This window comes from Morone saxatilis, unplaced genomic scaffold, assembly GCF_004916995.1.
Source record: "Morone saxatilis isolate NCDOM2014 unplaced genomic scaffold, NCSU_SB_2.0 Contig3, whole genome shotgun sequence".
Lineage (NCBI taxonomy): Eukaryota > Metazoa > Chordata > Actinopteri > Moronidae > Morone > Morone saxatilis.
The window spans coordinates 14,213,996-14,241,069 of record NW_023339873.1 but is presented as its reverse complement, the minus strand read 5'-3'; the positions used below and the strand labels follow the sequence as shown (position 1 = coordinate 14,241,069).

At 41.2% G+C, this 27,074-nt stretch overlaps 3 protein-coding genes across 3 annotated transcripts; 2 read left to right on the top strand and 1 right to left on the bottom strand.

Moving 5' to 3' along the window:
* Positions 1-1,069: 1,069 nt before the first annotated feature.
* Positions 1,070-5,912, top strand: rps6kl1 (ribosomal protein S6 kinase-like 1). The gene is made up of 11 exons (XM_035674253.1): positions 1,070-1,196; positions 1,396-1,569; positions 1,875-1,999; positions 2,531-2,623; positions 2,742-2,789; positions 3,246-3,378; positions 3,487-4,947; positions 5,033-5,122; positions 5,304-5,386; positions 5,486-5,581; positions 5,696-5,912. Exons 2-11 carry the CDS (start codon positions 1,434-1,436, stop codon positions 5,804-5,806), a joined length of 2,376 nt encoding a protein of 791 aa, XP_035530146.1. The 5' UTR covers positions 1,070-1,196; positions 1,396-1,433; the 3' UTR covers positions 5,807-5,912.
* Positions 5,913-6,838: 926 nt separating this feature from the next.
* On the bottom strand, positions 6,839-14,972 carry dlst (dihydrolipoamide S-succinyltransferase). Its single transcript, XM_035674153.1, has 15 exons — positions 14,828-14,972; positions 13,845-13,878; positions 13,704-13,743; positions 13,384-13,445; positions 13,197-13,271; positions 13,033-13,088; positions 11,469-11,577; positions 11,188-11,358; positions 10,921-11,006; positions 10,679-10,776; positions 9,136-9,266; positions 8,676-8,749; positions 8,488-8,571; positions 8,168-8,335; positions 6,839-7,531 (listed from the first exon to the last, which is right to left on the bottom strand). Exons 1-15 carry the CDS (start codon positions 14,888-14,890, stop codon positions 7,397-7,399), a joined length of 1,386 nt encoding a protein of 461 aa, XP_035530046.1. The 5' UTR covers positions 14,891-14,972; the 3' UTR covers positions 6,839-7,396.
* Positions 14,973-18,214: 3,242 nt separating this feature from the next.
* prox2 (prospero homeobox 2) lies at positions 18,215-26,484 on the top strand. Its single transcript, XM_035674321.1, has 4 exons — positions 18,215-19,828; positions 21,623-21,730; positions 23,214-23,408; positions 25,951-26,484. The coding sequence occupies exons 1-4, from the start codon at positions 18,275-18,277 to the stop codon at positions 26,116-26,118; spliced, it is 2,025 nt and encodes a 674-aa protein (XP_035530214.1). The 5' UTR covers positions 18,215-18,274; the 3' UTR covers positions 26,119-26,484.
* Positions 26,485-27,074: the final 590 nt, after the last annotated feature.

Below are 27,074 nucleotides of genomic sequence, written 5' to 3'. Positions count from 1 at the left end.
ATATAGGATTTGTCAGCAGTCGATACTAAAAGCTAAAAACAATTAATTTTGAAAGTAAAAACCAGGGTTGAAAATAGCCTTCAGTCAGTACACACAAAAAACAGTACTGCCTCTTTAAATCGGCCAGCATCTGTCAGGATGAGAGGGGGGAAGTGAGCGCCTTGCGTGAAATGGTACCCTATAGTGACATCATGCTCAACCAATCAGCAACCTCGCCTGAGCTCTCTCCTCCTCCCCTTTCTCCTGAGATGAGTGTGTTCAGGCTGCTGAAGACACGGGCTGCTGGTGCTGCTGCTGCTGATGCTGCTGATGTGGTGGAGGGTCCAGGGCATGTTCGCCTCACATCAGGTACAGCGTGTGTATGTGTGCCTGTAGGCCTGTTTTCTGTGCTATTTATTCATTTATTAAGTACGGTGTATGGCTTACTCATCTGCTATGGCAGTGCATGTTGAGAAGATGATGGATGGTGCTGGAGGAGAGTGAAGATGGCTTTGTGTGTTTCATAATACTCCTTAGATGATGTCGCCTCCATGACTGTAACCAGGATGGGGTGTGTATGTGTGTGATGTTTGTATTTCAGTGTTTAGCAGAATTGAGCAAGAAGAAACGTTATATTTTACATCAATGGGAGGTTTTCTAGTCAGCATTAGCCTTCTGTACTTGGCTGGTAACACGTTTGTATAATGTAACAAATATTAATTGCATAATACTAGAGATTTTAAAAATTCTTGTCAGCAGATTTGCCCTTTGGAAATAATCCATTTCATGTGATTTGTGTAAGGGTGTGAGTTGATATCTTAGACCACATCAGTGTGTCAGCATTCATTATATTATCATTATGGGATAATATAGTAAAATATGGGTGTCGACACCTTTTCCAGTATAATCTTTAGGTTTCCACCATCCTGTAGGGATATATGAGTAATTTACCTGAGACACACGACAATGTGCCTCAGTGCTCTGAGTCATCTCCCAGTCATCTTGGATGTTTGCAAATCTGCTTCTTTCCATTCATCAAAAATAGTAGGCGCAAGCCTGTACTCACTTCCTGTGCTGGTCTGGAGGTTAACTCTTTGCTTTTTCCTATGGCTCAGATGATCATGCCGAGCCTTGGAGTCACTGGGGGCAGACATACACCGAGCCCAGTGCCAACAGATAGAGATGTGTCCTGCTATTGATAAGACGAGGGAGCAAAGGTGAGTCCCAATCCAAAGTTATTGGTTGAATACCGTTTAAGAGACGAACAGTAGCAGTATGATTCACTTACAACAGCTTAAGATTCAGTTTCTGTTTCTAATTTAATGAAGCAGCTTGTTCACACATCGACTGTCTGCCATGGCTGAATGTAGTCCAGCTGAATCAACAGTAATATCTAACTTTCTGTACTGTGCTCAGGCTCATCTGGTCCTTGACGGGTCCAAAACGAGGCAGCGATGGCAAAGAGAGATTACCTGGTGGAGGCGGCCAAGCAGATCCGCATGGCACTGGACAGCGAGGTCAATGAGGACTATGAGGCAGCTTTCAGCTACTATAAGAATGGGGTGGACTTGCTGCTGAATGGGGTTCAGTGTAAGTGGACAACATTTCACACAAGTATTTAAGGCTATGTGATACAGTGAATGGGGAATTTGAAGAGGCATGTTTGCACAAGACATGTGATGGGAACATGTGCACCAGAATAAAAACAGGAAGTCACAAACCAAAGGTTGAACAGATTTTTCCCCACAGTGTCAATAGTTAGCTTTGTGTTATAAATACTTACCCTAGATAAAAACCACTGTTTTAGTTAAGGTAGGTGTTTTGTCTGTTAGATTTATTCTATTGATACAGCTACGGTATTTTTCTTTTTTTTATTGGTGTCTGATGTTTTACAGTGGACCCAAACAAGGATCGTCGGGAGGCAGTGAAAAGGAAGACAACCCAGTATCTGAAGAGAGCTGAAGAAATCTTCATAACACATCTGCAGGACAACCTCGGGAAGGGGAGCTCTCATTTAGGGGTAAGGCAATTATCCTTGACTATCGTTTACAAAAAGTAAATCTTGTTGACTGACTACTTCAAAGTATCATTCATTTCAGTGTGGCCTTTTTAAGTCTAATATTAGATGAGTTGATAAGATCATAAGAGCACCTCCTGTTTTGCTTCTTACATTAGATGAAACAATTACTGTCTAAGCCTTATTCATCTCAAATACTGTGGAAAAAAGCTCAGTCCTTAGGGACTTGGGTTGGGAACTGGAGGGTAGCTGGCAGCAAGGATAATGGTACGGAGTGTAAACTGGTAACCAGGATGGGATGTAGTAAACTGGTAGCTGTAGAGGTTCCAGTTCACCCCCAGGCACTGCTGAGGTGCACTTGAGCAAGGCACCAATACCCTTTACTGCTTGAGGCACCTGACTATGTGGCACCCCATTACTCTAACTCCCAAAAATTGTGAGCATGTGTGTGTTCTGGGTATTTAAGTAAATCTTCTTGCTTGCAAGATGCTTCATTGTACTGTTGCTAATATCCTCTGTGGCTTTCATCACCAGGGATACAGCAGTCTGAGATTCCGTCCAATCAGACACTTGAGTTCGCCTGTGGAGGACCTGGAGATGTGTAAGGTGGTGGGAGTGACTGATAAGGTTAGACAGACCTTTAGTACCTGTGTGTTTCTGTATCAGTGTTGGCTTTGTGTATTAACACTAGCTGCTTTGCTACAGTAGCCTTAAGATGCTATTTCTATTTTATTTTATTCCTAAGGTCCTGATTGTCCAGAGTATGGTCAATAAGGAGACATTTGTTGTAAAGGTGAGTGTTCTGTTTTCTTCAACAGATATAGTATGACACTGAAGAAAAACAGAGGTGCAGTCCACAGTAGAAAAAAATGACTGGGCACTTCATTATACACCTAAACTAAAGACAGGTCCATTGGCCGACATTTATTTATTGGTAGAGGAGACGTTTTGGGGGTTGCTGTCTGGAAGCAAGCCAGCCCTTGTATTCTGTGTCAGGCCAGTCGATGGGAGCTCTCTCCATTCTGTCTCCCTGAGTATCACCCTGCATTGATCTGCCTGAAAGCTCTCACCCTTTTAGTTGGTGCCAGTGCACCTCAAATTTCAGTGACTATAGAGGGACATGGTAACAGACAGCCACTAATCTCTAAAGGGGCAATCTGAGCATTTTTTTTCTTTCAACCATGTCTGATTTAATACACCGTTTCCGCTTTCTAAAGAGATTGGTCATTATGTGTATGTGTTCTTTTAGAGTCTGGTCAAGTCTAGCTGGGAGAGCAGGGACCAGTCAACCATCATTCCTCAGGGGGTGCCATACATGGTTAAGCTGCTAAGATATTACGTCAGTGAGGATGCTGTGTACCTGCATCTTGAGCATGTCAAAGGTGAGCTATGAACCATGGATACACTATCTGTATCACCAATGAAAAGCGTCATTACTCCTATTCTTTGCTCCTATATCTGATACAGTGTGTCTTTCCCTATTGTCCTAGGTGGGAGGCTCTTCTCCAAGCTGCACAAGCTGAGGAATGAGAAGGCCAAGGAACACCCTGAATGCTTCACTTCTGGCCAGCACAGCATCAAGCTGAAGACCAGCTACACCTCACCCTCAATCAGCACAGACTACCAGCACAACAGCAGAGGGAGCATAGGAGTGATTCCAGAGAAATTAAGTGATGAGAGCCCAGATACTGACTTCCCAACTTCCTGGGACGAGACTCAACAGCGACTGGAGAGCTGCGGGACTCACTCCTATATCGAAGAGACAGGTTGTCTGCAGAACACACGCTCTGCAGCATCATTTTATACCAAGCTTGATCGACTAACACTGCATTCTGGCTCAACAAGGACACAGGTCAACACCCGCATCCATCCACCAGCTCCTAGTTTGTGTTTGCACTCCAGTGAAACTCAGGAACAGCCTGCTCTTCCCCTCTCTTGCGCTCGTGTCAATAAAGCTCTCGACGTCATGTCAGAACTCCATACAAAGAGAGCTGCAATGGGACTGACCGAGTGCAGCTCTGAGTTTGAAATGGCTTTGAAAGCTGCCGATCAAGCACAAAACTGTGAGAAAATAAACCCCTATGCAGTGACTGACAGTCATTCATATAGCACACTAGGATCAACGGCACCTCATACAAATCAGACCTCATTTATAAAAGCAGGACCACAAAACAGTGAAAATAATGGTTTGAGTTCGTCCCCTGCCATTTTGCATCTTCCTCTCCATTGCCAAACCCAGATTCGTGGCAGGGCATCATGGGATACCAATGGCTCTCACCAAGGATCTGTTTTGAGCAGTAACTCTGCAGATTTGGTCACAGACTCAAAGCGCGACAGCTGTAGTCCCACAGCAGAGGAAAGAAATGGAATGGTAGTCATTAGGAGCACCGACAGAGCAGTATTTTCTGACCACACAGACACCAGGATGCCATCAGAAAGCACCTGGTCTTCCCCTACTTCCCTCTGCCACAGCACTGCAGGAAAACAGGGGACATTATCAGGGGTCCCCCTGGCCCTCTCAGGGTTGAGGTACAAAGGGGAAACATGTTCCAGTGAGGCAAGAGACAGTGTAGAGGAGGCCTGCGAACTGATTCCAAGAGAGAAGGTGGAAACTGCACAAGACCAATCATCTGTGGGCTGGCTCTCCCCTGGTCCTCCTGGAGCCCCACCAGACAGGGTGAGGGAGGACATGGATGCTTTCTTTAAATCAGAAGGATCGGAGGGGCAGGGGGGAGACCAGATCATAGAGGTGGATGGCTGGTGCCACCTGCCTCGGTTCCCTGTCAAGTCCTCCGGGCCCACAGATAAGGCCATGCAGACATGCTGGGGTCTTCCCGAGGCGGAGGTGCGTGTCTGGGGGGCTCAGATCCTGCTGGCCCTGGAGAGTCTGCATCAGCAAGGCATCCTTTGTCGGGACCTCAACCCTAGAAATGTTCTGCTCACCAGCAACGGTAAGTTCATCAAACACCTGTAAAAGAGGCGTGCAATACCACAATACTTTGGATTTTGATCAAATGTTTTAATGTTTTTCTTCAGGAAAGGTGTGTTTGACATTTTTCGGCCAGTGGAGTGAAGTTCAGTCAGAGATTTGCTCCAGAGCCATGGAACAGATGTACTGTGCTCCAGGTAAAAACATGGTTTACTGCAAGCTGAAACCAGTGGTTGTTCCATGGTGTAAGCTACCACCTAGTGGCAAGATTCAGTTGGTTCACCCATTCTGAATAAGAGGCCAAGCACTGCACATTGTATGGGAATATAAAATAATGTGCATGAATGCAACTAAACTCAGCTAATTGTATGTTGGCAGAAATTGGTGGGGTGTCCAGGGTTACAGAGGCGTGTGATTGGTGGAGTCTTGGGGCTTTGTTGTTTGAACTCCTAACAGGAATGGTAAGTATAGGCTCGACAAGCATGTTCAGTCCTACGTAAAGTCTGCAACTTTGTCAATGGGTCATGGTTTCTCACACATTCTGTTCACTGTGCCTCCAGCCACTGTGGCAGCTCCATCCAGCAGGAATCCACTCCCACACCCAGCTGCTCATCCCCAACCACCTGAGCACCGCAGCTGCGTCGCTGCTCACTGAGGTCAGATTGGTGGCTCGAAAACACCTGCAAGGCTTCTGTTTTTTGTAAAATTGCAACGCATGCAGTGTAATTTAATCTTACAGTATCTCCACTCTCCATTATGCCGCTCCACAGTTGCTTCAGTTTGACGCTGGCTATCGCTTGGGCTCTGGAGGTGGAGGTGTGAGTGACATCAAGTGTCATCCCTTCTTCAGTGCTGTCTCCTGGAAAGCTCTGAGCTGCTAGCTGGTGCTGCACCTCTGATTCCTTTGTTCTGCATTGGAGGTGAAGTTGAACCCTCACCTGAATCATCCAAGAACCCTTGTGTCGCCAAAATGGATGCATTTTGTGCTTCCCAAAGAAAAATTAAGTAATAAAAACTGAAACAAAACTGGTGAACTGTGTCCTTTCCAAAACATTAAACAAATTGATATTGTTAGTTATAATATAATATTATTATTATTTTATTTTAATCTGAGACTGATAATTATAATTTTTTGGACTGTCTGCCATCAATATTGTAGAAAAACAAGAATATTGGGCAATAAATTGTTACCACTTCTCTATCCCTGGCATTTTTCTTACTGCTAAGGCCTTCGTCTTTATGTCTTATAATTGATCAATAGGCTACATATGGTCCCAAAGACACCTGCCACTTTATATGTAAAATTATTTTTAAAATTATCTTTGGGAGAGCCAGCATCAGATACATCTCACCACAAGCCTTGACAGGAAGATAGACAGGAAAGGGGGGCGAGAGAGAGGGGGCACAACATGCAGCAAAGGGCAGCAGGTTGGAATTGAACCTGGGCTGCTGCAGTAAGGACTCAGCCTACATGGGATGTGCACTCAATTGGGTGAGGTACCATGCACACAAAGACTTTTTTAACTCAGTAAATAAAAACAGTCAAACGACTCAGTCCTGTTGATTGACTCGTCTTGGACAAAGAGATTCATTAATATTTAATATTTAATTAATAAATTAATATTTTACTTAATGTGAAACAAAGGGGCATCTAAGGTAGAAAGACCATTTAAACTTAGCGATTATCAGTAACCAATATTCTACAACCCACTGACGTACAGGCAGGTGACAAGTTAAAGGAAAAACCAAAGAAATTAAGGGAGAAACTCTTTTGGCTTTATTTTAATCCGTCAACCATTTGCACATTATATGTGGATGAAGCACCTTTTCAGTTATCTATGCCCAGTGTCTGTTCTCGTAAATTTTGTGACACAGACTGTCAATACGAACACACAAAAATCCCAAACAAAAACTACAGTCAAGTAATGCAGCTTTTATTGTTTAAAACTTTCTTTTTTCTTAAATAGTCTTTCGTACACAGCATAAAGAGAATTTTCCCCATTTTTGTGAAACAGATGGCATAAATTCAGAGGATTTCTTCCCTTTGGACATTTTAGAACATAGTGTTTCTTGGTTTCTGGCCCAATACATGCTCATTGTTCTTCTCTCAACCAAAATAATGAAATTATACTATGCAGTTCATCTATGTTTGCCATTCATCTCACAATAAGTTTGTGAGATGAAATGTTTCAGTTGTATGTAGAAAATGACATATGGCGCACATGAATTATAGAATATATTTTTTGATCTAGAGACCAGCACCACAGAAACCCCAGACCCTGACATTTCTCCACAACAGCACCAAACCTTTTATCACTGCCAGCCCTACAAATGTCCATCCTGTCAATCCTTTTTTCTAGTTAACCAATACAACAATACATCAACTGCAGTTACGGTAATGTTCATCAGGTGAGTACGGCCACTGTTTGCGTAGGGTGGTTTGTTTGGTTGGGCCTGGAGTTCACAAGGGTTCACATGTCAAGGAGCAGCACCCTGGGGTCCTCCACCACTGACTTGATCTTGCGCAGGAAAGTTACGGCCTCTCTTCCATCAATCAGACGATGGTCATACGTCAGGGCAACATACATCATGGGACGGATCTCCACCTAAACAAGAGAAAATCGCTGAGACCAAATTCTAACCAACTTTTACAAAAAAATAAATAAAAATTTAAAATGCATAACTGAGTTGTTTTTCTTCAAGTTTAGCTTGATTTGATACAACGTAAGTCTAATATTCACACCTGTTTACCATAGTATTATGCGATATTTGCATTAGTGTGAGAATATATCACGAACCAAGCATAAGATCCCCTCATCCTGTGATGTGCTACACTGAAAAAGGTTCTACAACTACAAAAATTAAAAAAAAACTAACAAGATAAGAACAAGTGTTCTTGCTGACTGTCACTGGGTGTAGATTATGAATGATGCATACAATCCTCACACCAGTGAATATGAAAAAATTAACAGAGATGTATTGTATGACAGAGATACGTCAAACCAAGCTCATTCTTATTTAATAGTGGTTGGCTTTGTTAATTATGCTGTAATCTAATCACTAATGTTTTTGTTGAAAACTGCAAATTTAGCAGTTCAATTACCCTTTGATCTGCTGAAGATATTTAACTAATTTTTTACCATTTTCCACATTTTCCATATGTGACCATTATATTGCTAAATATGTTTTTCTGCACATATTCCTCATCACATATTTGCATGTTTAACATTGAGGAAACAAACCTTGCCACCGACTGCAACAGGCCTGTCAAAGATGCCATGCATGCCTAAGATCGCAGACTGTGGTGGGTTGATTATAGGTGTGCCGAACATGGACCCAAACACGCCACCATTGCTGATGGTGAAGGTTCCTCCGTCCATGTCCTCAACAGCCAGCTCATTCTTACGGGCCTACAAACACACATCCACAAATACTGTTAATCACATCATGAGCAAATCTCCAGATGTGAACCGTTCACAACCAAGTGTACAAAACAAAGAATGAACAATAAAGACAGACACATGACTTCAAATGTGTCATTATATGCAATATAGAATATTACCTTTTCTCCCAACAAATTGATGGCCTTCTCAATATCAGCAAAATTCATTCCCTCCACGCTTCGGATTACAGGAACCACCAGACCCTGAGAGAGACGTCATATTAGTGAATTTTCTGCCTTTCACATTAGAGACAAGTGGACTATGAAGCACTTACACTTAGCATTACAATATAATGCACTTGTCTTACCTTTGGCGTGGCCACAGCCACACTGATGTCGACATAGTCCCTGTACACAATCTCTTTGGTCGTGTCATCAATTACTGAAAACACAGAAAGCATAAACATTGTACACAGAAAAAAATAAATATGTATACCGATTAAAACTGTAAATGATCTCAACATCTGCCACCAAGATTCATTTTCTTTTCACATGTGCCATTTTCTGTAAAAAGCCGTGGAAGGTGGAACCCACAGACTATTTTGGATTTTTACAAGCCAGCAATACAGACCACCCCTGCTTCATTGTGGTCTATCTAAATAGGTCAGAGTGGTCTAAAGGCAGTAAATAAGTCACTGATGGTTTTGAGGTTTGGCAGTGAGTATACTGAAACTTAAATCGTTTTCTTCACAAGACTCCATATCAGACATGCAAAGACCCAGACAAACTGACACCACAAAATAAGGTCTTATGAGGGTAAATCTATACCGGCATTGACAGCAGGTTGGTCAGCCAGAGCGTACGCAGCAGCCTTCACAAATGCAGACATGAAGCCCAACTTGATGTTGTGCTTTTTCAGGAAGGCATCTTTGTAACTCTTCCTCATCTCGGAGATGTTGCTGCAGGGAACGAGAAAAAAAAAAGCATAGTAATTCCACTAACAATTAGACACTAAGGCAACGAGCAGGGTTGAAGCCTATAGGATACTGCATATGAATGCAGTTCTCAAAATAGAGGAGGAAGTAATAAGAGAGAAAAAAAAATCAAATATCTGTCATAACTGAGTCTAAATCACTGAAATTTAACTGGCCAATAATGTGTACTGTAAGCTGATGGGCTGACTACAGCTTCAGACAGATTAACTCTTTATACGTTGGTTACTGCTTTGTCACTGTAGGTACAACAAACCAAGCAGCAATTTATAAATTATGTTCATTAAAATAAAAAAAAGGTGTCTATTGGCTAAAAAATGACTTTCATTCATGGATTTAAATATAAGCATTAAGCATACTCAATTCTAAGATACACTAGAAACAGAATTAAACCATGTTATGAAAGATACAAATCTAATATCATTTTAAAAATGAAAAACAAACTATGCCTTTTTACGGCGATAAAAGAATGCTGTTACGGATCATGGTGAATTAAAGCTATTGAAATTGGCCTGCTAATCGTTTCACCATTGCTCATTTTTCTCTTGTATCTCTCTTTTTAATTGTTTGTTTTCCTGTCTCTAACCCTGTTGAAGCTCTAGGGTTTCTACGCTAACATAATTAGCCCCTCCCAAGACACAGACTCTCCGAGAAAGGAGAGAAGAAGCGATAAAAATCTTCACTTTCTAGAGCCTGTAAATCTTATTGGGCTGTCATAAAAGCCCATATCGGTTGAGGCAGCTCTTCCACTCAGAGCACAGGTCTCTGTGGGCCCCTACAGATGCTCCAGCCTCCTGCTCTGACTAGCTCCTTCGGCTCCAGATGAGCCCTAGCCTGGGAAGTCTTCCTCCAGACTGTCAATGTCAATCCAATTAGGATACATAGAAAACCCTGAATAGCCGAAAGCTGACACCACACATTTGCGGGGAAAAGAAATCCTCAAAGTGTCCTCTTCAGCACAGGGGGCAAGTGCAGACAATAACATTTCCTTGTAAATTAATAAAACCTGTTTTAACAATTCTTATCTTCGTTTTAGATGGCATTACGACCAAATATTTACATTCCAGTGTTTAAGAGGATATCGGGTTTCAAAAAGCTTTTCCTATTGGGCAGATTCCAATCTATAACCATTTGTGTTATAGTGTTGTTTTGGCTTTTAACACAACACACACACACAGTTTGTACACTGTATATGTACCGCATACGAATACACACTTACAAACATGTTTTTAAATATTTTAACAGATTTTGATTCCTACACTCTACAAAGTCTGTCCTTTTCCTTCAATGGTAATGTGGCAGAGAACATTTCACATTTACCACCTTAAATAGCACTGGCGGGCTTAATAATGTAGGCCAACTAATTTCGAATTTCCTACCTCATGTCGACCTCATTAAATGTAGTCAACATAGCGCAGGTGTTTTGGGCTTCCTTCAGTCTCTGGGCAATTCTCAGTCTCATGCGGTTCATCTTAACCTAAAATCAAAAAACAGAAATGATCAAACTCAGTAAACAGTTCCCAACTCTAACTATGCTTTTACTAAACCAATAACAAGTCTAAAAGTGATCAGATAATATATATTATATATATTTATATTTATATTAATTTTTGCACTTTACCCTGCTCTCCGTCCTGGCTACTTTAGCCCCTCCTTCTGCTTGAGCCACTGGTGCCACAGGAGCAGCAGTGGGTTTGATGGCCGAAACTATGAAAAAGACATAAAGAAGCATTAAGTATCTCTAGACTTCCGTTTAGTGGAACTGGTGAAAGCCACTGCCTGCAGAAAGCTGAACAATGATTAATCATGTAAGCTAGAGGTCAAGAGCACAGATGTCAAGCAAAACAGTTCTCACATGACACAGACCGTCTGTCTCATTACAGCTAACCTGGTTTGGTGTCCATAGCATGTGCTGGCACAGGTGGCACAGGGGGCATAGTGGTGGGAATGGGGCCCACAGCTGAGGCGGGAGGAGGTGGAGCAGGAGCAGAAGGTGGCGGGGGGGCTGCAGCGGTCGAGGCCTCGACTTTTGGAGCTGCTTCAGCTTTGGGAGCACCAGCTGAAGACACAGAGGGGAAAAGTTAGGATAAAAGTAACTTTCAAGTATTGTCTTAACAGTACTATTTTTTGTGCATTTGTCATTTTTAATAAAAACACAATATTTAAGACCTCCTTTTCGAAGCTTAAAGAGCGGAGTCCCTCCCTCGACCTTCCCTCCATCAGGGACCAAAAGCTCCTCGATCACTCCAGCAGCAGGAGAGGGAACTTGAACTGATGTCTAATAATAAAAAAAGTCAAAATAATTAGGGATGGCCGAGATATCGGCAAGGTTAATATCGCGTATCGGCCGATGTTCGTCATTTTTAACATATTCGGCCATCGGCTCCGATGGGAGGTAAAATTGGGGCCGATATCCCACAACCGATGTATATCATCTAGTTGCCTGTTTGTCGTGTCCGGGGGAGAGGGAAGAAGGCAGGGGGAGGAGGAGGGGGATTTTGCGCCATGTGTATTTTGTTATTGGACACGCGACAGTGGAGCACAGGGATTGGCTGCGATGTTAACTGCAAGAGGGATGGAGGGAAAAAATGTCAGCGGTCCGTGGTGGGCGTTTGTCCACCGGGTGTCAAAAAGAAGGACACTCGAAAGTCAGTATGCCAACACCTGCACAGTTCGAGGTAATGCGGGGAGGCGCGATGGCACTGCGTCAAAGTCATTTCAACACTGAATGCTGCTAACGTAAGGTATCGGGGGACCAGACAAGAAATTTTGCCAAGGGGACAAGCGCAAAAGGGGCCAGGTCAATAAACCGAATAATCGGTAATGGCAAATGATTAATAAACATGAATGATTTGCATTGCCAACATTACAGTGCAAGGTTTGGACAAAAAATGTGGCACTAACAGTCAGCGACATGTTTCTGGTTTAGCCTTTTTCACAGATTTGAGTTTAATTGGGAGTGCACAGCAGCTGACAAAAAAACATGGTTGCATGAATACTGGCATTGTTTTGATGAGCTGGTAAAGGTTGGTTACTGTATGTTTTATGGTTAGCCCTGTTAACCTCGTTATTGGGGATTTTAAAACGTATGTTCTGAAAAATAAAAGGAAGACATTCAAAAAATTCGATCTGCCTACAAAATATTGTTATCATCTCAGGAATTTCTTAAAACAAAACAACATATATCGATATCGCGCTAAATATCGGTTATCGGCCATGAAACAGATTAATATCGGATATCGGTATCGGCCAAAATTTTCATAACGGTGCATCCCTAAAAATAATCACACATTTAAAACAGAAAGGTAAAAAGTTGTCAGATATTTTTTAAATAGTGTATATGTTGTGATTTGTGTGGTGACAAACTAACCGAATGCATGCAGTGTTAAGTGTAAACTTCAATCAAGTTGTTTTTGCTACAGTCTTATATGCCATTATTGAAAAATGTTTGAAATAATACTGACATTCAGGAATATTTAGAGAAACATGGGAAAGAACACATTTCAGTAATGATTTGCCCTTTTTCTTATTTCTCCCACAACAGTCGGCACCAAAAAAATACACATTTTTTAGGCTAAAGTGGAATGCTATTTTGGAGAAAAAAAAACATGCCCTAATTCTTTCCTTCATGTTGTGCCACACATTCTGATGGCTTTCCCTTTCAATGCAAAGACAAACAATTACCAGCAATCCTAAAGCTTGGGAATTTCTATGAATTTAAACTTAGTTTTACCTTATCAGTCTCAATTTCGCACACCACCTCATCCTCTTTGACAGTATCTCCAACAGCTGTAAGGAGAAAACTATTTTAGCATCCAAGTACAAACTGACTGCCTTTCTGTCTGGTGTCTGTATTAGAAGCAACTAATGTATGCTCAGTAATAAAAAAGGAGTTACCTTTCTCCCACCTCACGTCCCCCTCTGTGACGGATTCTGCAAACGCAGGGGTCTTAACTGTGACAACTTCATCTCCTGGAGAACAAAGACAAGTGAAAGGAAATTCCTTACTTTTCTTCATTCCACACTTAAGTGGTTGTGCTTCACATTCAGTGTAGAAATGAAAGGCACGCAGGCTCAAACATACTGTAGGCTACAGACGTCCTGAAGTACTGGATTTGGAAGACGCTGGACCGGGGATCAGATTTTCTGAAAAGAAGAATCCGATTTATCATTCAAGATTGCCACAAAAAATAATCCAAAATCATGATTCACATTATGTGTATGGAAGGACACATGCAACATTTGCTATATCATTTGAATGGGAGACAACTGCTGACTAATAGAGAGAGATACTGACAATTGGGGAATAGGTTCATGAACATTCACACCACTGTACTAAAATTCTTATAATACACTTCCTTGTGTCTTCTAATAGTTGAGTGTTTTATGAGTTAGTGTACTTACACATTGTTGTTAAAGTTGATAGAAGGGCTAACCGATAGAGCTGTAGGAAAAAATGGCAAGAGTAATGCATTAATAACTTCTTGCAACAGGACTATCCCAAAGCAAAGGTTTAAGACGTGCTTGAACAGTATGCACACATACCTGACGCAGCCCGACGAGCCAACACATTATTCCCCTGTGAAAACATACAATCAAGAATGACAAGCTTTTAAATGTACTGCACAGAAAAACAACTCTTCAGAGTTTCACAAGCATAAAACGTCTGTAAATATATGCAATCACAAGTTAACATTGGCATCAAGTTAACCAACTATGTCTACCAGTGATAATGTAATTCCATGGGAACTGCAAATGGAAATGGAGTCAACAACAGGGAGAGCAATCACTGCTTTTCGGTCAAAGGTCACTTGTACGCGCTGAACGATGACCTCTGACATAATCTATAAATGATCTGTCAAACAGGTGGCCTGTCCGGTTTTGCATGAGAACTGCAAATGGATAAAGATATTTCTATTTAAGCCACTGATCGAACAGTGGCATTAACACTGAATGACATAAATGAGTGCTAATCTTACTGACAAAGTGGCAATTAAACACCAACACATTTGACATTGACGACCTAGCTTCTAATGCAGCTACAGAAAGTTACACCATGAACGAAAAAACAAGAATTAACTCAATGCCTCCGTTGAGTTGACCACAACCACAATATGACCTCAGCATGACAGCTAAAAGCACCTAGCCTAACTACCCGTACATTTAGCTCAGAGCGGCTAGCATGTTCTTGCTAGCTAACTTTACATAAATATTGGAGGGTAAGTTTTCGTTAACTGAACATGAACGTGGAGCAGACGCTTCGTGCTCAGGTCAAACACCTTTAACGTTCATGTCAACACGTGAGACCACTCAAACGCAGAGGGAAGTGGTTTTAAACTTTAATACAGGCTGCAGCAAGGACTTGTGAAGTGAAGTGTCATACTGTCCTTGGCTTGCACTGTTCCGGCCTGTGCCCGGCCTACTGCAGCGAGCTGGCTAATGCTAATGCTCGCTCTCACACAGCTCAAAGGCAGCGAGGAGTGCTGCCGCGAGAGGCAACGACAACATTTCGTTTGCTTGTTGCCTACCTGGCGGATAGCGGAGAGGGAACGGCCAAAATTCCTGGTGAGACACCGGGAATGGGATAACATGATGGCTGTGTGACAGCAGCCTGCCAGCGGAAGGGAACTCTGGTCACACCGACAGAGCCGAGGAAGCAGTGTGGGATAAACCAAGTGCTCCGAGTGTAGGGGTGGCGGGGGGAGTCCTCCCTGTGGTCCCCTCTAAACCCCTCTGCACGAAGTTACCACTGGCCCCTGAGAAATAATCTACAGTCGTGTAAATACGATGCGCCTCCAACTAGCAACTATAGATAGCACACAGTGTAAAAACAGAGAATAGAAACAAACAATATAGAACAGAAATAAGAGAATAGACCATGCCTAGGCAGGAGCACCCCAGTTTTAACACATTACTTTAGATTAACATTAACAGACATCCGAATCTGTTTTATATACGAATATAAAAACATGGTTAGTTACTCAAAGAATTGAATCCATTACCTATTACTCTTCTGCTACTCCCCAAAAATTGGAAGCCTAATTGCTTTCTCCCCAAAATCCAGACTTACAACGATTAAAATCCAGTTTGGTTTGTTAAAATCAAAGTAATGTGAATATTTTAACCCCTGAACGTAAGTGTTTCCATTTTCCGAGCTAGTTTCCTACACAATAACAAAAGTGAATCCAATGTGATTGGATTGTTTCAAATCAGTAAAGGGGTGCCAACTAATATTTTATCCAATTTTGTATCTAATCGTTGACTATAATATTATTACTGAAATGTATTAGTAATTAGTTACACTACTAGTTACTTTGGAAAGTAATATTATTAGTAGTAAGTAATGAGTTACTGCCCCCACACTGTACAATATGACCATTATTAAATAAATGAATGAAGAGCTGTATAGTTTGTAGGAATGTGACATTTTAGACTAAGTGAGGCTTAAGTTCAATTTAATCAACATGTATGTGGAAAAAAAGGTCTGAACATTAGGAATTAAAACAATGTATCAATTTCTAATGCCACCTTTAGATATTTCTATCCAATGCTTTACTAATGTGCCACACTATTGACATGTTTTTGAGTTTAAATATCTTCACTTGGGGGCTTTTGTAAGCAAATACTGATATATGTGATGTGTGAGTGGGTGAACCCAGCTTTCGATCCGCCCCTGCCTTTAGGTAACAGTGAGAACAGATGCAAACGTTCAACTTTTTCAACAAAAAAAAAGAGACTCCTATCTTTTTTAAAGTTGCTGCAATAATATAGAGTTTTTCTTAAACTTGTAACTTTTTCAACTTGTGTACTCCGGTTTTCACTCCTCTTTTCTTTGTGTTTCTATCTTTATACTGCTACTAATGTTTTTTTTATCCTCTTTCGGTTTCACTAGAGGGAATGAATGGTAATATAGTAGTTTATATTGAATAGGCCTATGCATGCCGAGTTCTTTGAATAAATCCGTTTCTCCTTCCAACTACCACGAGCACACTCTCGCTCCAAGCACCTTACAAACACTTTTTCCTCCTCTTGTCACTATGTGGGTGATGATGATGTCCGACCACCTCTTTGCTTTCACATGGCCACGCCCCAGCCCCGTCTGATGCGCCGTCTCTCTCCTGCACTGCCGCTGGCCAACTCACTCAGTCTGCGCAGGCCATCGGCTCGGCTCCACATCCCGGCAGCAACAGGTACAGTGGTCCCATCACTGGCGCTCTCCCTCTCTCTCTCTCTCTCCCTCCCTCTCTCTCTGTGTGTGTGTGTGTGTGAGCGGCGGTTAGAAGTGCAGCTCTGTAGGAGTGTGACAAAGTGCATGCCTGCAGCTCAACTCGCTACAAAAAAAAACCTCATCACTTCAGTTTTGTGGTTTTTTCATGCGACATTTGCACTCGTGTTTTTGACACTCTCACGCATGCTTTCACAATACAGCTGCCAACTCTAATCGCATGTTTGGTGAGTTTCAAGTTGTTTGGTATTATTAGTTTTTTGTTGTTATTATTAGTTTTTTATTGATATTATTAGTCTTTGCGTGTTTATTGGCTGTTAAGTGATTGTTGTTTTAGGTTTTAACTCTAAAGTATTTGGTTTGATAATTGGGATAATGTAGGCCTGTAGCTTATTTTTAAGGTTTAAAGTAGACAATTAAACCAGTCTGCACCTTCATAGTTTTGCTAAAGATTCATATATAAATTGGTTTCCAAATTTTTAAATTTAATTTCAGCAGTAAATTTGATGTTCTTCTTTTGGGTAGTGTGTGTCAGCCAATTCAACATTTATCCACAAACGGGTCTACAGCTTGTTATATTGCAAGAAATGTACAAACTGTAGGGATTGAAGGAAACATTGAAATGATTCATACTGTACACAAATTCTAGGAGAATTAAATTATCTCAAACTTTGCGTTGTGGGATAAGAGAGTCTGCTTGTTTTTCTCTTTTCCAAACCAGTTTGGACGTTTACGTATATTAAAAGTAAGAAATAGAAACATAAGTGGGACTAATGGAGTGATACAGTGTCTAATTTAGAAATATACAGTAGAATCTGTTCTTTCCAAGGTCAGCCGTTCCATATATATATATAAATATGTTGAATTGGTTTAACAATGAACTTGCAGCCCGTTGTGTGAGTATATCGTGTGTTACAGCAGAGAAAATATTTTAAAATAAACAGTTAAAGAGAATAAAGCCAGTGACCACAGAATCGAGTAATTAAGCCTTTTGTTTTTAGCACAGAAGACCATCACTTGATCATTCCTTAAGATGAAAAATAAAAGGTTTTCATGATATTTTCTCTTGTTAATAATGTATACACAGAGCCGTGTCTTGTGCGTGGTCTGTGGCTTTCATAAGCTGAAATTTACCTTTCATGGGTATCTAACAATTGTTCTTTTTATTCTTTGTGTTAACCATTATTGCAACCCCAAGATGAAATGATACAAAAGATCAAGATCAAGGATTTCTTTTCTTTACAGATCTAAGGGTCTTCAAAAATGCAGGGTTCTTTGATTTCCTATCATATGTGAAAGTAATTCTACATTTGTTTTTTAATATAGTCATTTTAAAATCACAAGTGAAATTAGAAGCTTTGTAAACAAAATGACAGAATTACACGAGGTTGCATCTATTAGATTAATATTATAAATGTAATTTTACAATATACGAATATACTTTATCTTTTCTATCTACCCAAAGCATAAAGAGACATTACATCATATTGTCAGATTTATTACTTATACTTACTTATTTATTTGTCTTTTTTACTTTGAAATGTTAAAGAGGCAATCAGCCTCATATATGCATATGACGCATATAGGACTAAAAAAACACAAAGGGTTATACATTTAATCTTATTTTAAATGTGTTTTTTCATTATTTTTTATCTTAATTGTTTTCCACTTTTCTGTCATTTCAGATTCTTGCATTTCACGTAACTCTGATTCTGTAACGTGTGTAGTCGAAGCAGCTTTCTGAGTGAGGATGAACCTCAGTCATCCCGACCAGAACATGCACAGCTCCATTGAAGGCTGCCTAGAGGACGATAAACCTGATGTCATGTTGCCTTGCTTCCGCAGAAACATGTATGACGAGCCTCTGGCCTCATACTCCAATGGATCCATCATCTCTCAACTCCTCCGCAAGACAATCCACAACAAGAGGGCACTAGATGATAGCCATTTCTACCTTTCCAGCTCCACTGCCGTTGACTCCAGCCAGGAGGACCAGAGCAGCGTCTCCTCAAAGGACAGCACGGTGGAAGCTGCCTCTCCCACTGGTCATGTTTCTACGGCAGCCAGCCCAGAGAGGGAGCATCCCATGACTGACCACCTGCAGGCCAAGAGGGCCAGAGTGGAGAACATTATCAGGGTCATGGCGGGCTCTCCCAACAGCAGGCAGCATGGAGACAGCGAGAGGTCTGACACAGATGCCAGAGACAACAGAGAGGCCAGAGAAGCATACAGGGAGAACAAACGCAAACAGAGGTTGCCTCAGCATCAGGAACACAGTGTTGGAGGACCGACAAACAGAAGACCCGCAAGCAGCAGTAGTGACAACAGCAACACCAAGGATGAGGAGTGTCACAAGCTCAAAGAGCAGCTCCACAGCATGCAAAGGCTCCTGCGTCAGCTCCAGGAAAAGTTCCTTCAAGTTTACAACCAGGAAGACCCTGAAAACAATGACAGAGATGAGACAGAAGTTGCTGTTGAGCATGACACCCTGGGAGAAAGCATAGCATCACACTACATAAGCACTGAAGATGATTTTGAAAGGAAGAACAGCAGAGTGACGGCAGAGTGTAAGGACCGAATGAAAGTAGTTGGTTTTCTTGTACACCAAAGAGAGAGTCAGAACCTAAAAGAAACTCTGAAACAGGAGCTCTCGAGGGCTGTGAATGACTGTGTGGACAGGGTGTTCAAGAAGGTGTCCTCCACAGGACTGGACCCGTCCCCTCAGCAGCGCATGTGCTCATCTCCAGAGATGCAGATCAGCCTGGGCGCAGACAGGAAGAGCCAGCAGGCCGGCTCCATCCAGGAACAGCCCCAGACTGAGGAGGCTACAGTGAAGCCCCGCTCTATGGAGTATTATGAAAGCTCCGAGGCTCAAAGCCCACAGGACCAAACAGAGGCGCTGTCGCTGGTGGTCCGCAAGCCGTCAGTGACCCCTCTGAGTTCAGTCAACCCGACAGTGAAGAGGCCCTATCCTGTGCACCAGACACCATTTCAGTTCAATTACAGCACCCCTCTGCATGACAGCCAGATCCTAGAGCATCTTCTTAAGTACGGGCCCCATTCCAACTTTGGGGGTCTCCCTTGCATGCCTCCATCAATGGACAGGACCTCCCCAGACTCAGTGGACCTGCCCTGGGACACCATCGCCATGAGGTCCAAGGTGACATCCAGCCACCTCGGCCACCACGCTCGCTCCTCCACCCTGGGGGCAGTGACAGTGGACAATCTGTGTCTCCCTCATGTCAAGATCGAGTGTGGCGAACTGCAGAGCATGGCTGAACGGAACCCCTACATGTCACTCAATATATCCTTTCACAAGAAATATTAACCAGTAGGGCTTTGCTTTTTGCCATTTCTTGATGCAGGATTAAGAACTATATATTGTTCATTAATGATGATAAAATATATAAAAAATACCCAGATGTTGTGAATATGTTTTTGACATATTAAGGTTTAAATTTAGTAATGACTTTACTGTGTAAATACAAAACAGCTTTCATAGAATGACATTTGATTATAAATGTATATACTCGGAACTCAAAAAATCTACCTGCACAAATTGAAAAAAAAAATGCAATGAAAACCATCATAATATTCTGTACTATTCCCATTACAGCAGGGTTTGTTTAGATATACTGTATTTACCTTTTTTATTTTATACAAACTCTCTATATATCAGCTCTTCCATCTGAACAATGGCTGGTTGAGGTTCATTGCAGCATGGGCAGTTCCAGTAACAAACTTCAAGGAGAATTTTTTCTTTGATCTTGCTAACCCCATAGAAAATTATAGCGTCTTCTTTAATCTGAGCAGAGTAATGACTTTAAGTTTAGAAAAAGACAAATAAAAAGGAATACAAGGCTTTGATAAGAATTGCCAGGAACAAAAGCCAATTTTTCAAAGGCAGAGAAAGCATCGGTTTCTGTTTCAGGAAGCCTCGTTTTTTCAGACTTGAAAAGGTGCAGGATCTATTTCTCCATCATCAGAGTGATAGGGGTGCATCTAAAAGGTCACATCTGAGTGCTGGTAGAAATCAAAAGTGCCTCCCAACCATAACACTTGAGCTCTTGTCTTGAGCATTTGTTGTTGGATACCTTTGTCAGAATGTACATGATTGCAATAGAGTGCAAGATAACAGTATTTTTGCCTCATAGGTATAAAATCATTCTAAGATTTCTATTCGTTGAACAATTTGGCTATTGTTTGGAAAGTAAAGTAACATTTATTTAAATGATGTTGATGTGTAATCCATGATCAGTATGTCTAGAATAATAGCAACATTTCATTATTCTTTGCCTAATTTGATTGAAAGTGTTCAGGTTTTTTGATTCTCCTGTAGCAAGGCATTAGAGAGGAATAATATGAGGTGCCTCTCAGGATTCGCTTTATCTTTACAGTGCAAAGAGCTCTGCTTCTCTTTGAACAATACCAAATAAATCTTTCATCCCAACTTCCTTATTTCAAAGGTAGGGTTCCCTAATAAAATGTATGGTATGGTGACTTGATAAGGAAATATTATGACCTAAGGCATGGTGGTGGACTACAGAGGAAATGCTCCTGAGCGTCTTTATTGCCATAGGGGGAAAACTTGAGAAGGTATTGAATTTATTCATATTTGCAATAAAGGAAATATATGTTGAACAAATTTTCCACCATTCAAATTATTTTAATTATACCATATAACCCAAGAAATGCTTTAAAATATATATAATCTGCAACTTATTACTTTTTGGTAATATTTGACCAAATTTCCAAATTTTTTTCTGAGGAAAACATATATAGCGACATATGCCGTCTTTAAATCAAGTCAGCTCCTTTTTCAAAACATTTCAAAACAAGCTGTCTTAACTGCCAGGCATGAAGTGCTTCGCTCTCTAATTAAAAATCCCTAATCTAATTCGTAATTCTGTTTTGCCAATAAGCACATGTTAGGGTCATTATTGACTCCCTGGTTAATGCCGAGCTGTTCTTTAGGGAAATTCAATTTAGCTGAAGATTGAGGCAACACAATACTCCGGTCTACTATCACTTTGCACAGGACTGTATGCTGCATGTTATATTTAATTGTCAGCTTTTCTGCCTTAACTTGAACGTGAACATCCAGGAGGGTCTCACCCCGAGCCATCTGAAGAAGGCAAAGCTCATGTTCTTCTACACCCGCTACCCCAGCTCCAACGTGCTGAAAACCTTCTTCCCTGATGTCAAGGTATTTATTTTTTTTTTTTACATACAAAATTATGCCGCTTTTTATTGTGCTTGTCAAACAACCTGCAGAATTGTTTGTCCCGCGTTCAGCTCCCTGGTATCGACTTGTCAGTGTGTGTTTGGGACAAAAAAAATCAGCAGCGTGTCGGAGGAGAGAAACAAAAACGCAGAGGGTTTAAATAACAAAGCCACTGAGCTGCTAGTATGTCCTGGGGGCAGAGGGAGATACAGGGGCATTCTCTCTTTAAAAAAGCCACTCCAGTCAGCAAATGGAGTGACAAAGGACTCTGTAGGCAAGGCATTGCTATTGAGTGTCAACACAGAGTTGGTATTAGAGACTTGCGCAGCAGCAACCAGGCGGTGGTGAGCTGGCCCTAAACACAACATCCTGTGTATTTTGGCCTTGGGCTCATGTCATGCCTCCTCTTCTATCTCCTCTTTTTGTCTTCTCTCTTGTCTCCTTATCTGTGTCTTTTTGTTAGCTCTTCCCATTCATCCGATATATTCCAACTCCCTTCTTTTTAATCTTTTCCAATAGGAACAGTATATCCTTCCTGATTATAGCACCATCTCCCCCTCAGACCTCCTCCCGCCTCTAGTTTTTTCCTCTCGAGTTTCTCTCCCATCTCCTCTACTATCTCCTCTCCTTCCGCCACGGCTCTGGATCTCTGAGCCAGTGCGGGCCCCTGCTTCTCAATCTGCTCTGACCCCCGGGGTCAGGGGGGAGGATGCTGTTGCTGCAGCACTGCAAACGTCTCCTCCTTGCTTACAATCCCGTGGTGGGAAGTGGCACTGAACAAAAGAGCACCTAATCCCAGTGTCTGATTCCATCCTATCAGCCCGAGTCAATGAGAGGGAAGCTTCCTTCTGTCCTTATGCTGCCGCTTTCTCACCCACCACACCAGAGAGAAGAAGCGTCTTTGATGCCTGCCCAGCCCTTAGGCATTTTTTTCTGTCTTTCTGGATGAGGAGATAGAATAACAAGACTAATGTCAAGACTGAGTTTAGAAATACAGAGCCCTGACAGATGTTTTTTCACCCCGGACATTGGTGGGAAAGGATTAGAGCAATTAATGTTGCGTAGAGTGACAGACCATTTGGTAGCTTTTTGCCCTACAGGTACCAAATTCAGGTTTTCAGCCAATTATGGAAAGGGTGGCCATTACATTTTTAATTAAAACATAAGGATTCATATTTTTAAATTTCTATATGCTCTTGTTGAAGTCTGAAATTAAATTCTGACATTACCCTTTTCATTTATCCTGAAAACGGCGATCTCTGCTTTCATTTGCTCTCTTCACAGGGAGATCACAGGTCAGAAAAGCACTTCTGGAGCTGCTAGGGATTCGTTGTTTTGCTCAGGGACTCTTCAGCCCGGCAAATTGTTGTGAATGCAGGCGCTTTGGTTGCAAGAGGGTCCTTTTAATACTCTGTTGTAAACGTATGAATGGTACTAAGTGAAGTATTTTTTTCTCCATTTGCAGTTCAACCGCTGCATCACCTCTCAGCTGATCAAGTGGTTCAGTAACTTCAGGGAGTTCTACTATATCCAGATGGAGAAGTTTGCCCGCCAGGCCATTGTTGATGGCATCAGTGATGTCAAAGACATTACAGTTAGCAGGGACTCAGAGCTGTTCCGGGCACTGAACATGCACTACAATAAAGCCAATGACTTCCACGTAAGTGTCACTCATTAGTCATTCATTCTTTTATGTTGCAGTTTGTATTGTTAGAAGGGAGATCATTCTAGCTGATTTTTTGCTCATGAGGGTTTTCCATACAGGTACTTACTTACTCACATACATACACTCTGGGGTAGATTAACAAGGTTTTCTTAATTTGGAAGAACATATTTTTAGTTTTGATCTCATCCCTGCCCCACAGGGTAATCTAACTGGAATAATTATTTTTTTCATCTCTACATAATTAAATTACATATATTAGTGTGTTGGGGAAAATACAATGGCTGCTAAACCATAACTAGAGTCAGTGTGTGGTTTGTCCATTCTGAGCTACTGTAGAAACATGGCAGTTCAACATGGTGGATACCATGGAGGAGGTTCCACTCCCTCTGTAGATATAAAAGACTCAGTTTAAGGAAACGAAAACACAACAATCTTTATTTTCAGGTCAGTATACACTAAAGAAAACACACCTTAATACCATGAATACTATATTCCATTATATGGAATATGCTTATTTGTTTTCAAAGTTACAAGGTTAATTTATTTATCATTTTACAACACAGGATTGTATAATGAATTGCAAGTGGAGAGTTAGATGAGAAGTATAATGCCACTCTTCCTTTTGTCATTCTTGTTCAACATGAAGCTACAGCCAGCGACCAGTTACCATAGATTAGCATAACCTCTGAAGCCCAATTCACATTTACACACATTTACAACGAGACGAAATTGTTTTAGAATTTTGCAGGGTAAAGTTGCAGCAGTGTGAACTGGCTTGATTCAAGCCGGCAACTCAGCTTGTCCAGTGCCAGTGGCTGGTTTTAAACACAAGGCACATCATCTGTTTCTTCAGACATGCAGCTCATCAATTTGTTTCATTGAAGCACCAAATTTTTCAACCCTTACATTTTTTTTATGTTTTCGCTGTTGTCAGTACTAGAAATACAACTGTCATTCTAACTCACTATCACTCATTCCTCATATAAACTGAAAGGTTTTCATGATGTTGCAGACAACAAGGTGCCTAAAAAATAAAAGAATAAAGCAGAACAGCATGGAACACTTATTGTGTTATAGTGTTTTCAGGATGTTGCAGACTGTTGCATTGCAAGTAGTTGCATTTTTCAACTCATGTTGTCACAAATCTTTGGTCTAAACTGGGCTTCAAGCTCACTAATAATCACTCATTTTTTAATTCTGAGCAGTTGCCAAGGAACATTGAATTGCAAAATTCCCATTTTTACACTTTGTCTTTTGTATGGATTAAACAAATGAGCTGTTTGTAATTTGTGAGCTCTAGAGGTACTAATAGTGTTGTGTAGTGTTTGTCATTTTTGGACAGGCTAGTTGTTTCCCCCTGTCTCCAGTCTTTACGCTAAGCTAGGCTAACTGGCTGTTGAGTTTAGTTTTATATTTCATGGACTGATGTGAGAGTGGTATCAATTTTCTCATCTAACTCTCCACCAGAAAGCAGATAAGCGTATTCGCCCAAATGTAGAACTCCTCCTTTAAAGCATTAGTTGGCGCATTTCATTCATCACAGCAGTTACTAACCTGCTGGAGTATGTCCTCCTGTCAGCATGTAGCTGTGGTCACGTATGTCCGTGTGCTGACCTGTTTGTCACACTGCACCTGTGGCTGGCCAGCCTTTACAGCCATTATCTAAACTCCAGAGTGATGCTTTATCAAACTGTGGGAAGAGGAAGCCGCAAAATCCCACTAAAACAACTCAGGATTAGAGGACCAGTACGCCTGAGCGAGACTGAGATTGCTACTGATGCGGAATGCTGAGAAAGACGCTGTGGATTCCGAGGGAGAAGGCCGTTTGGTGGGAAAGGGACGGGACCGTTTTCTTTACCTTGGGACCAAGACATTCCTTTCCCAGGGATGCTTTTGTGTCAGGAGATGAGGGGAAAGAAAAATAACTTATGCCAACAACTGTTGTGCTAACTGGTCAGTGGATGGGAAACAAGGGCTGCAGGGCGGTTTTCTCCCAGCATCCCTTGCATTCAGACTTTTTATGGATCCTGCCGTATGGGTCACGCTCTAATTCTTACCTCACCTTTAACCATTCCAAATCCTTACTTAACCACAATAAGTTTACACCTAAATTTAATTATCTAAAGTCTTATATCGAATCATTTAATGTTCAGCTTCTGGCCATATTCTTTGATTCATAATCATGTTTTGTTGACTGGCCCTGACAGTGCTCGGTAGAATCTCTGGGAAGGAGAGCTCATCAGTTGAGGTTCAAGAAAACAAGACTAGCTAATCAAAGAAGTCTCTTAATCAAAGTTAATGATTGCAGCATTGCATTTATTGTATGTGTGCAGAGAACAAAGAGGTGAGCTCCCTTTCATCAGTTTGAGTGTTTGAAGAATTGCGCTACAGGTCTTCATTTCAGATATTTTTGACTTTGAGAAAACTGAAGACAGATTGAAACACTGCATCACATGGAGTGCTTTTTCACAATTAGAATAAGGTTTAATCTGGATTGATTTCACTTGTAAGTATAATTTTTCCCCCTCTTTTACAGGTTCCAGACCGATTCTTGGAGGTTGCTGAGATCACCTTGCATGAGTTTTACAATGCCATTTCTGCAGCTAAAGATTCGGACCCCTCCTGGAAAAAGGCCATATACAAGGTGATCTGTAAACTGGACAGCGACGTCCCCGAGGACTTCAAGACATCTTCCTATTTATAGGCAGAAGTGGAGAGTTATACAGTGAAGGAATTGAAGTTAGTCGCTTGACAGTATTATTCATCCTTTCTTGTAGTGCATTTTAGTGAGGTGAAATGTAGATGTTGGATAATTAATCATTTTGTAGATCTGTAAGCAAAAAAAAAACATACACACAATTTTATCTATAGTCTAAAATGCTGTATGTTCTACATTTATCAACAAGCAGATACATATTAATGCTCTTGTGGTTTATTTTATTGTTTAGTGTTTACTTATATAATCTGCCTCAACGCATTTAGAGAGTTACTGAGTTTGTAGGTGTGTAAAAATGTTTACAAAGTGTAATCATGCTTTTCCATATTATTAAACTATAGTGTAGCCTGATTAAGTTGAACTGGAAGAGTTTTTTGGCAATTACCGTCAGTATTACTTTGCTTTTAATTCCATTTCATTTTCATAACTGTGTGTGTTGTGTAAATGTACATGCGCTGCCGTTGTATGTTGCATAATGTTCTATAATTATGTTGTAAACTAGTAGCTTGACAGAATGTGCATGTGAAAATAATGCAAGTGACTGTCATGGGTTTTATTATCATGTATAAAGGTCATGTAAAGTACAATAATTTTCAGATATTTCAGTCAAAGGCATTGTACTGGATGATTATTGAAATTAAAGATGCACTAAATTATAATATAAAACCTGTGTGTGATTTTCTTTTGGGCAATAATCACTACATTAATGTTTAAAGAAACAAGACACACCAGGTAAATGCTTTGTTTTGAGTTGTAAATGTTTAACTCTCCCTATGAAAATACTGTGCGCCACTGCCGAGCCCCTAAGGTGCCTCTAATCCACGTCCAGCAGCCAGCTGTTAAATGTCCCCCAAACTATGCTGTTCACATTGTTCACCGAAGCCAATTCAAGTCAACTTTCTAAGGCCTGCATTCATTGTGAGGCTGCTGCGGATGCAGACAAC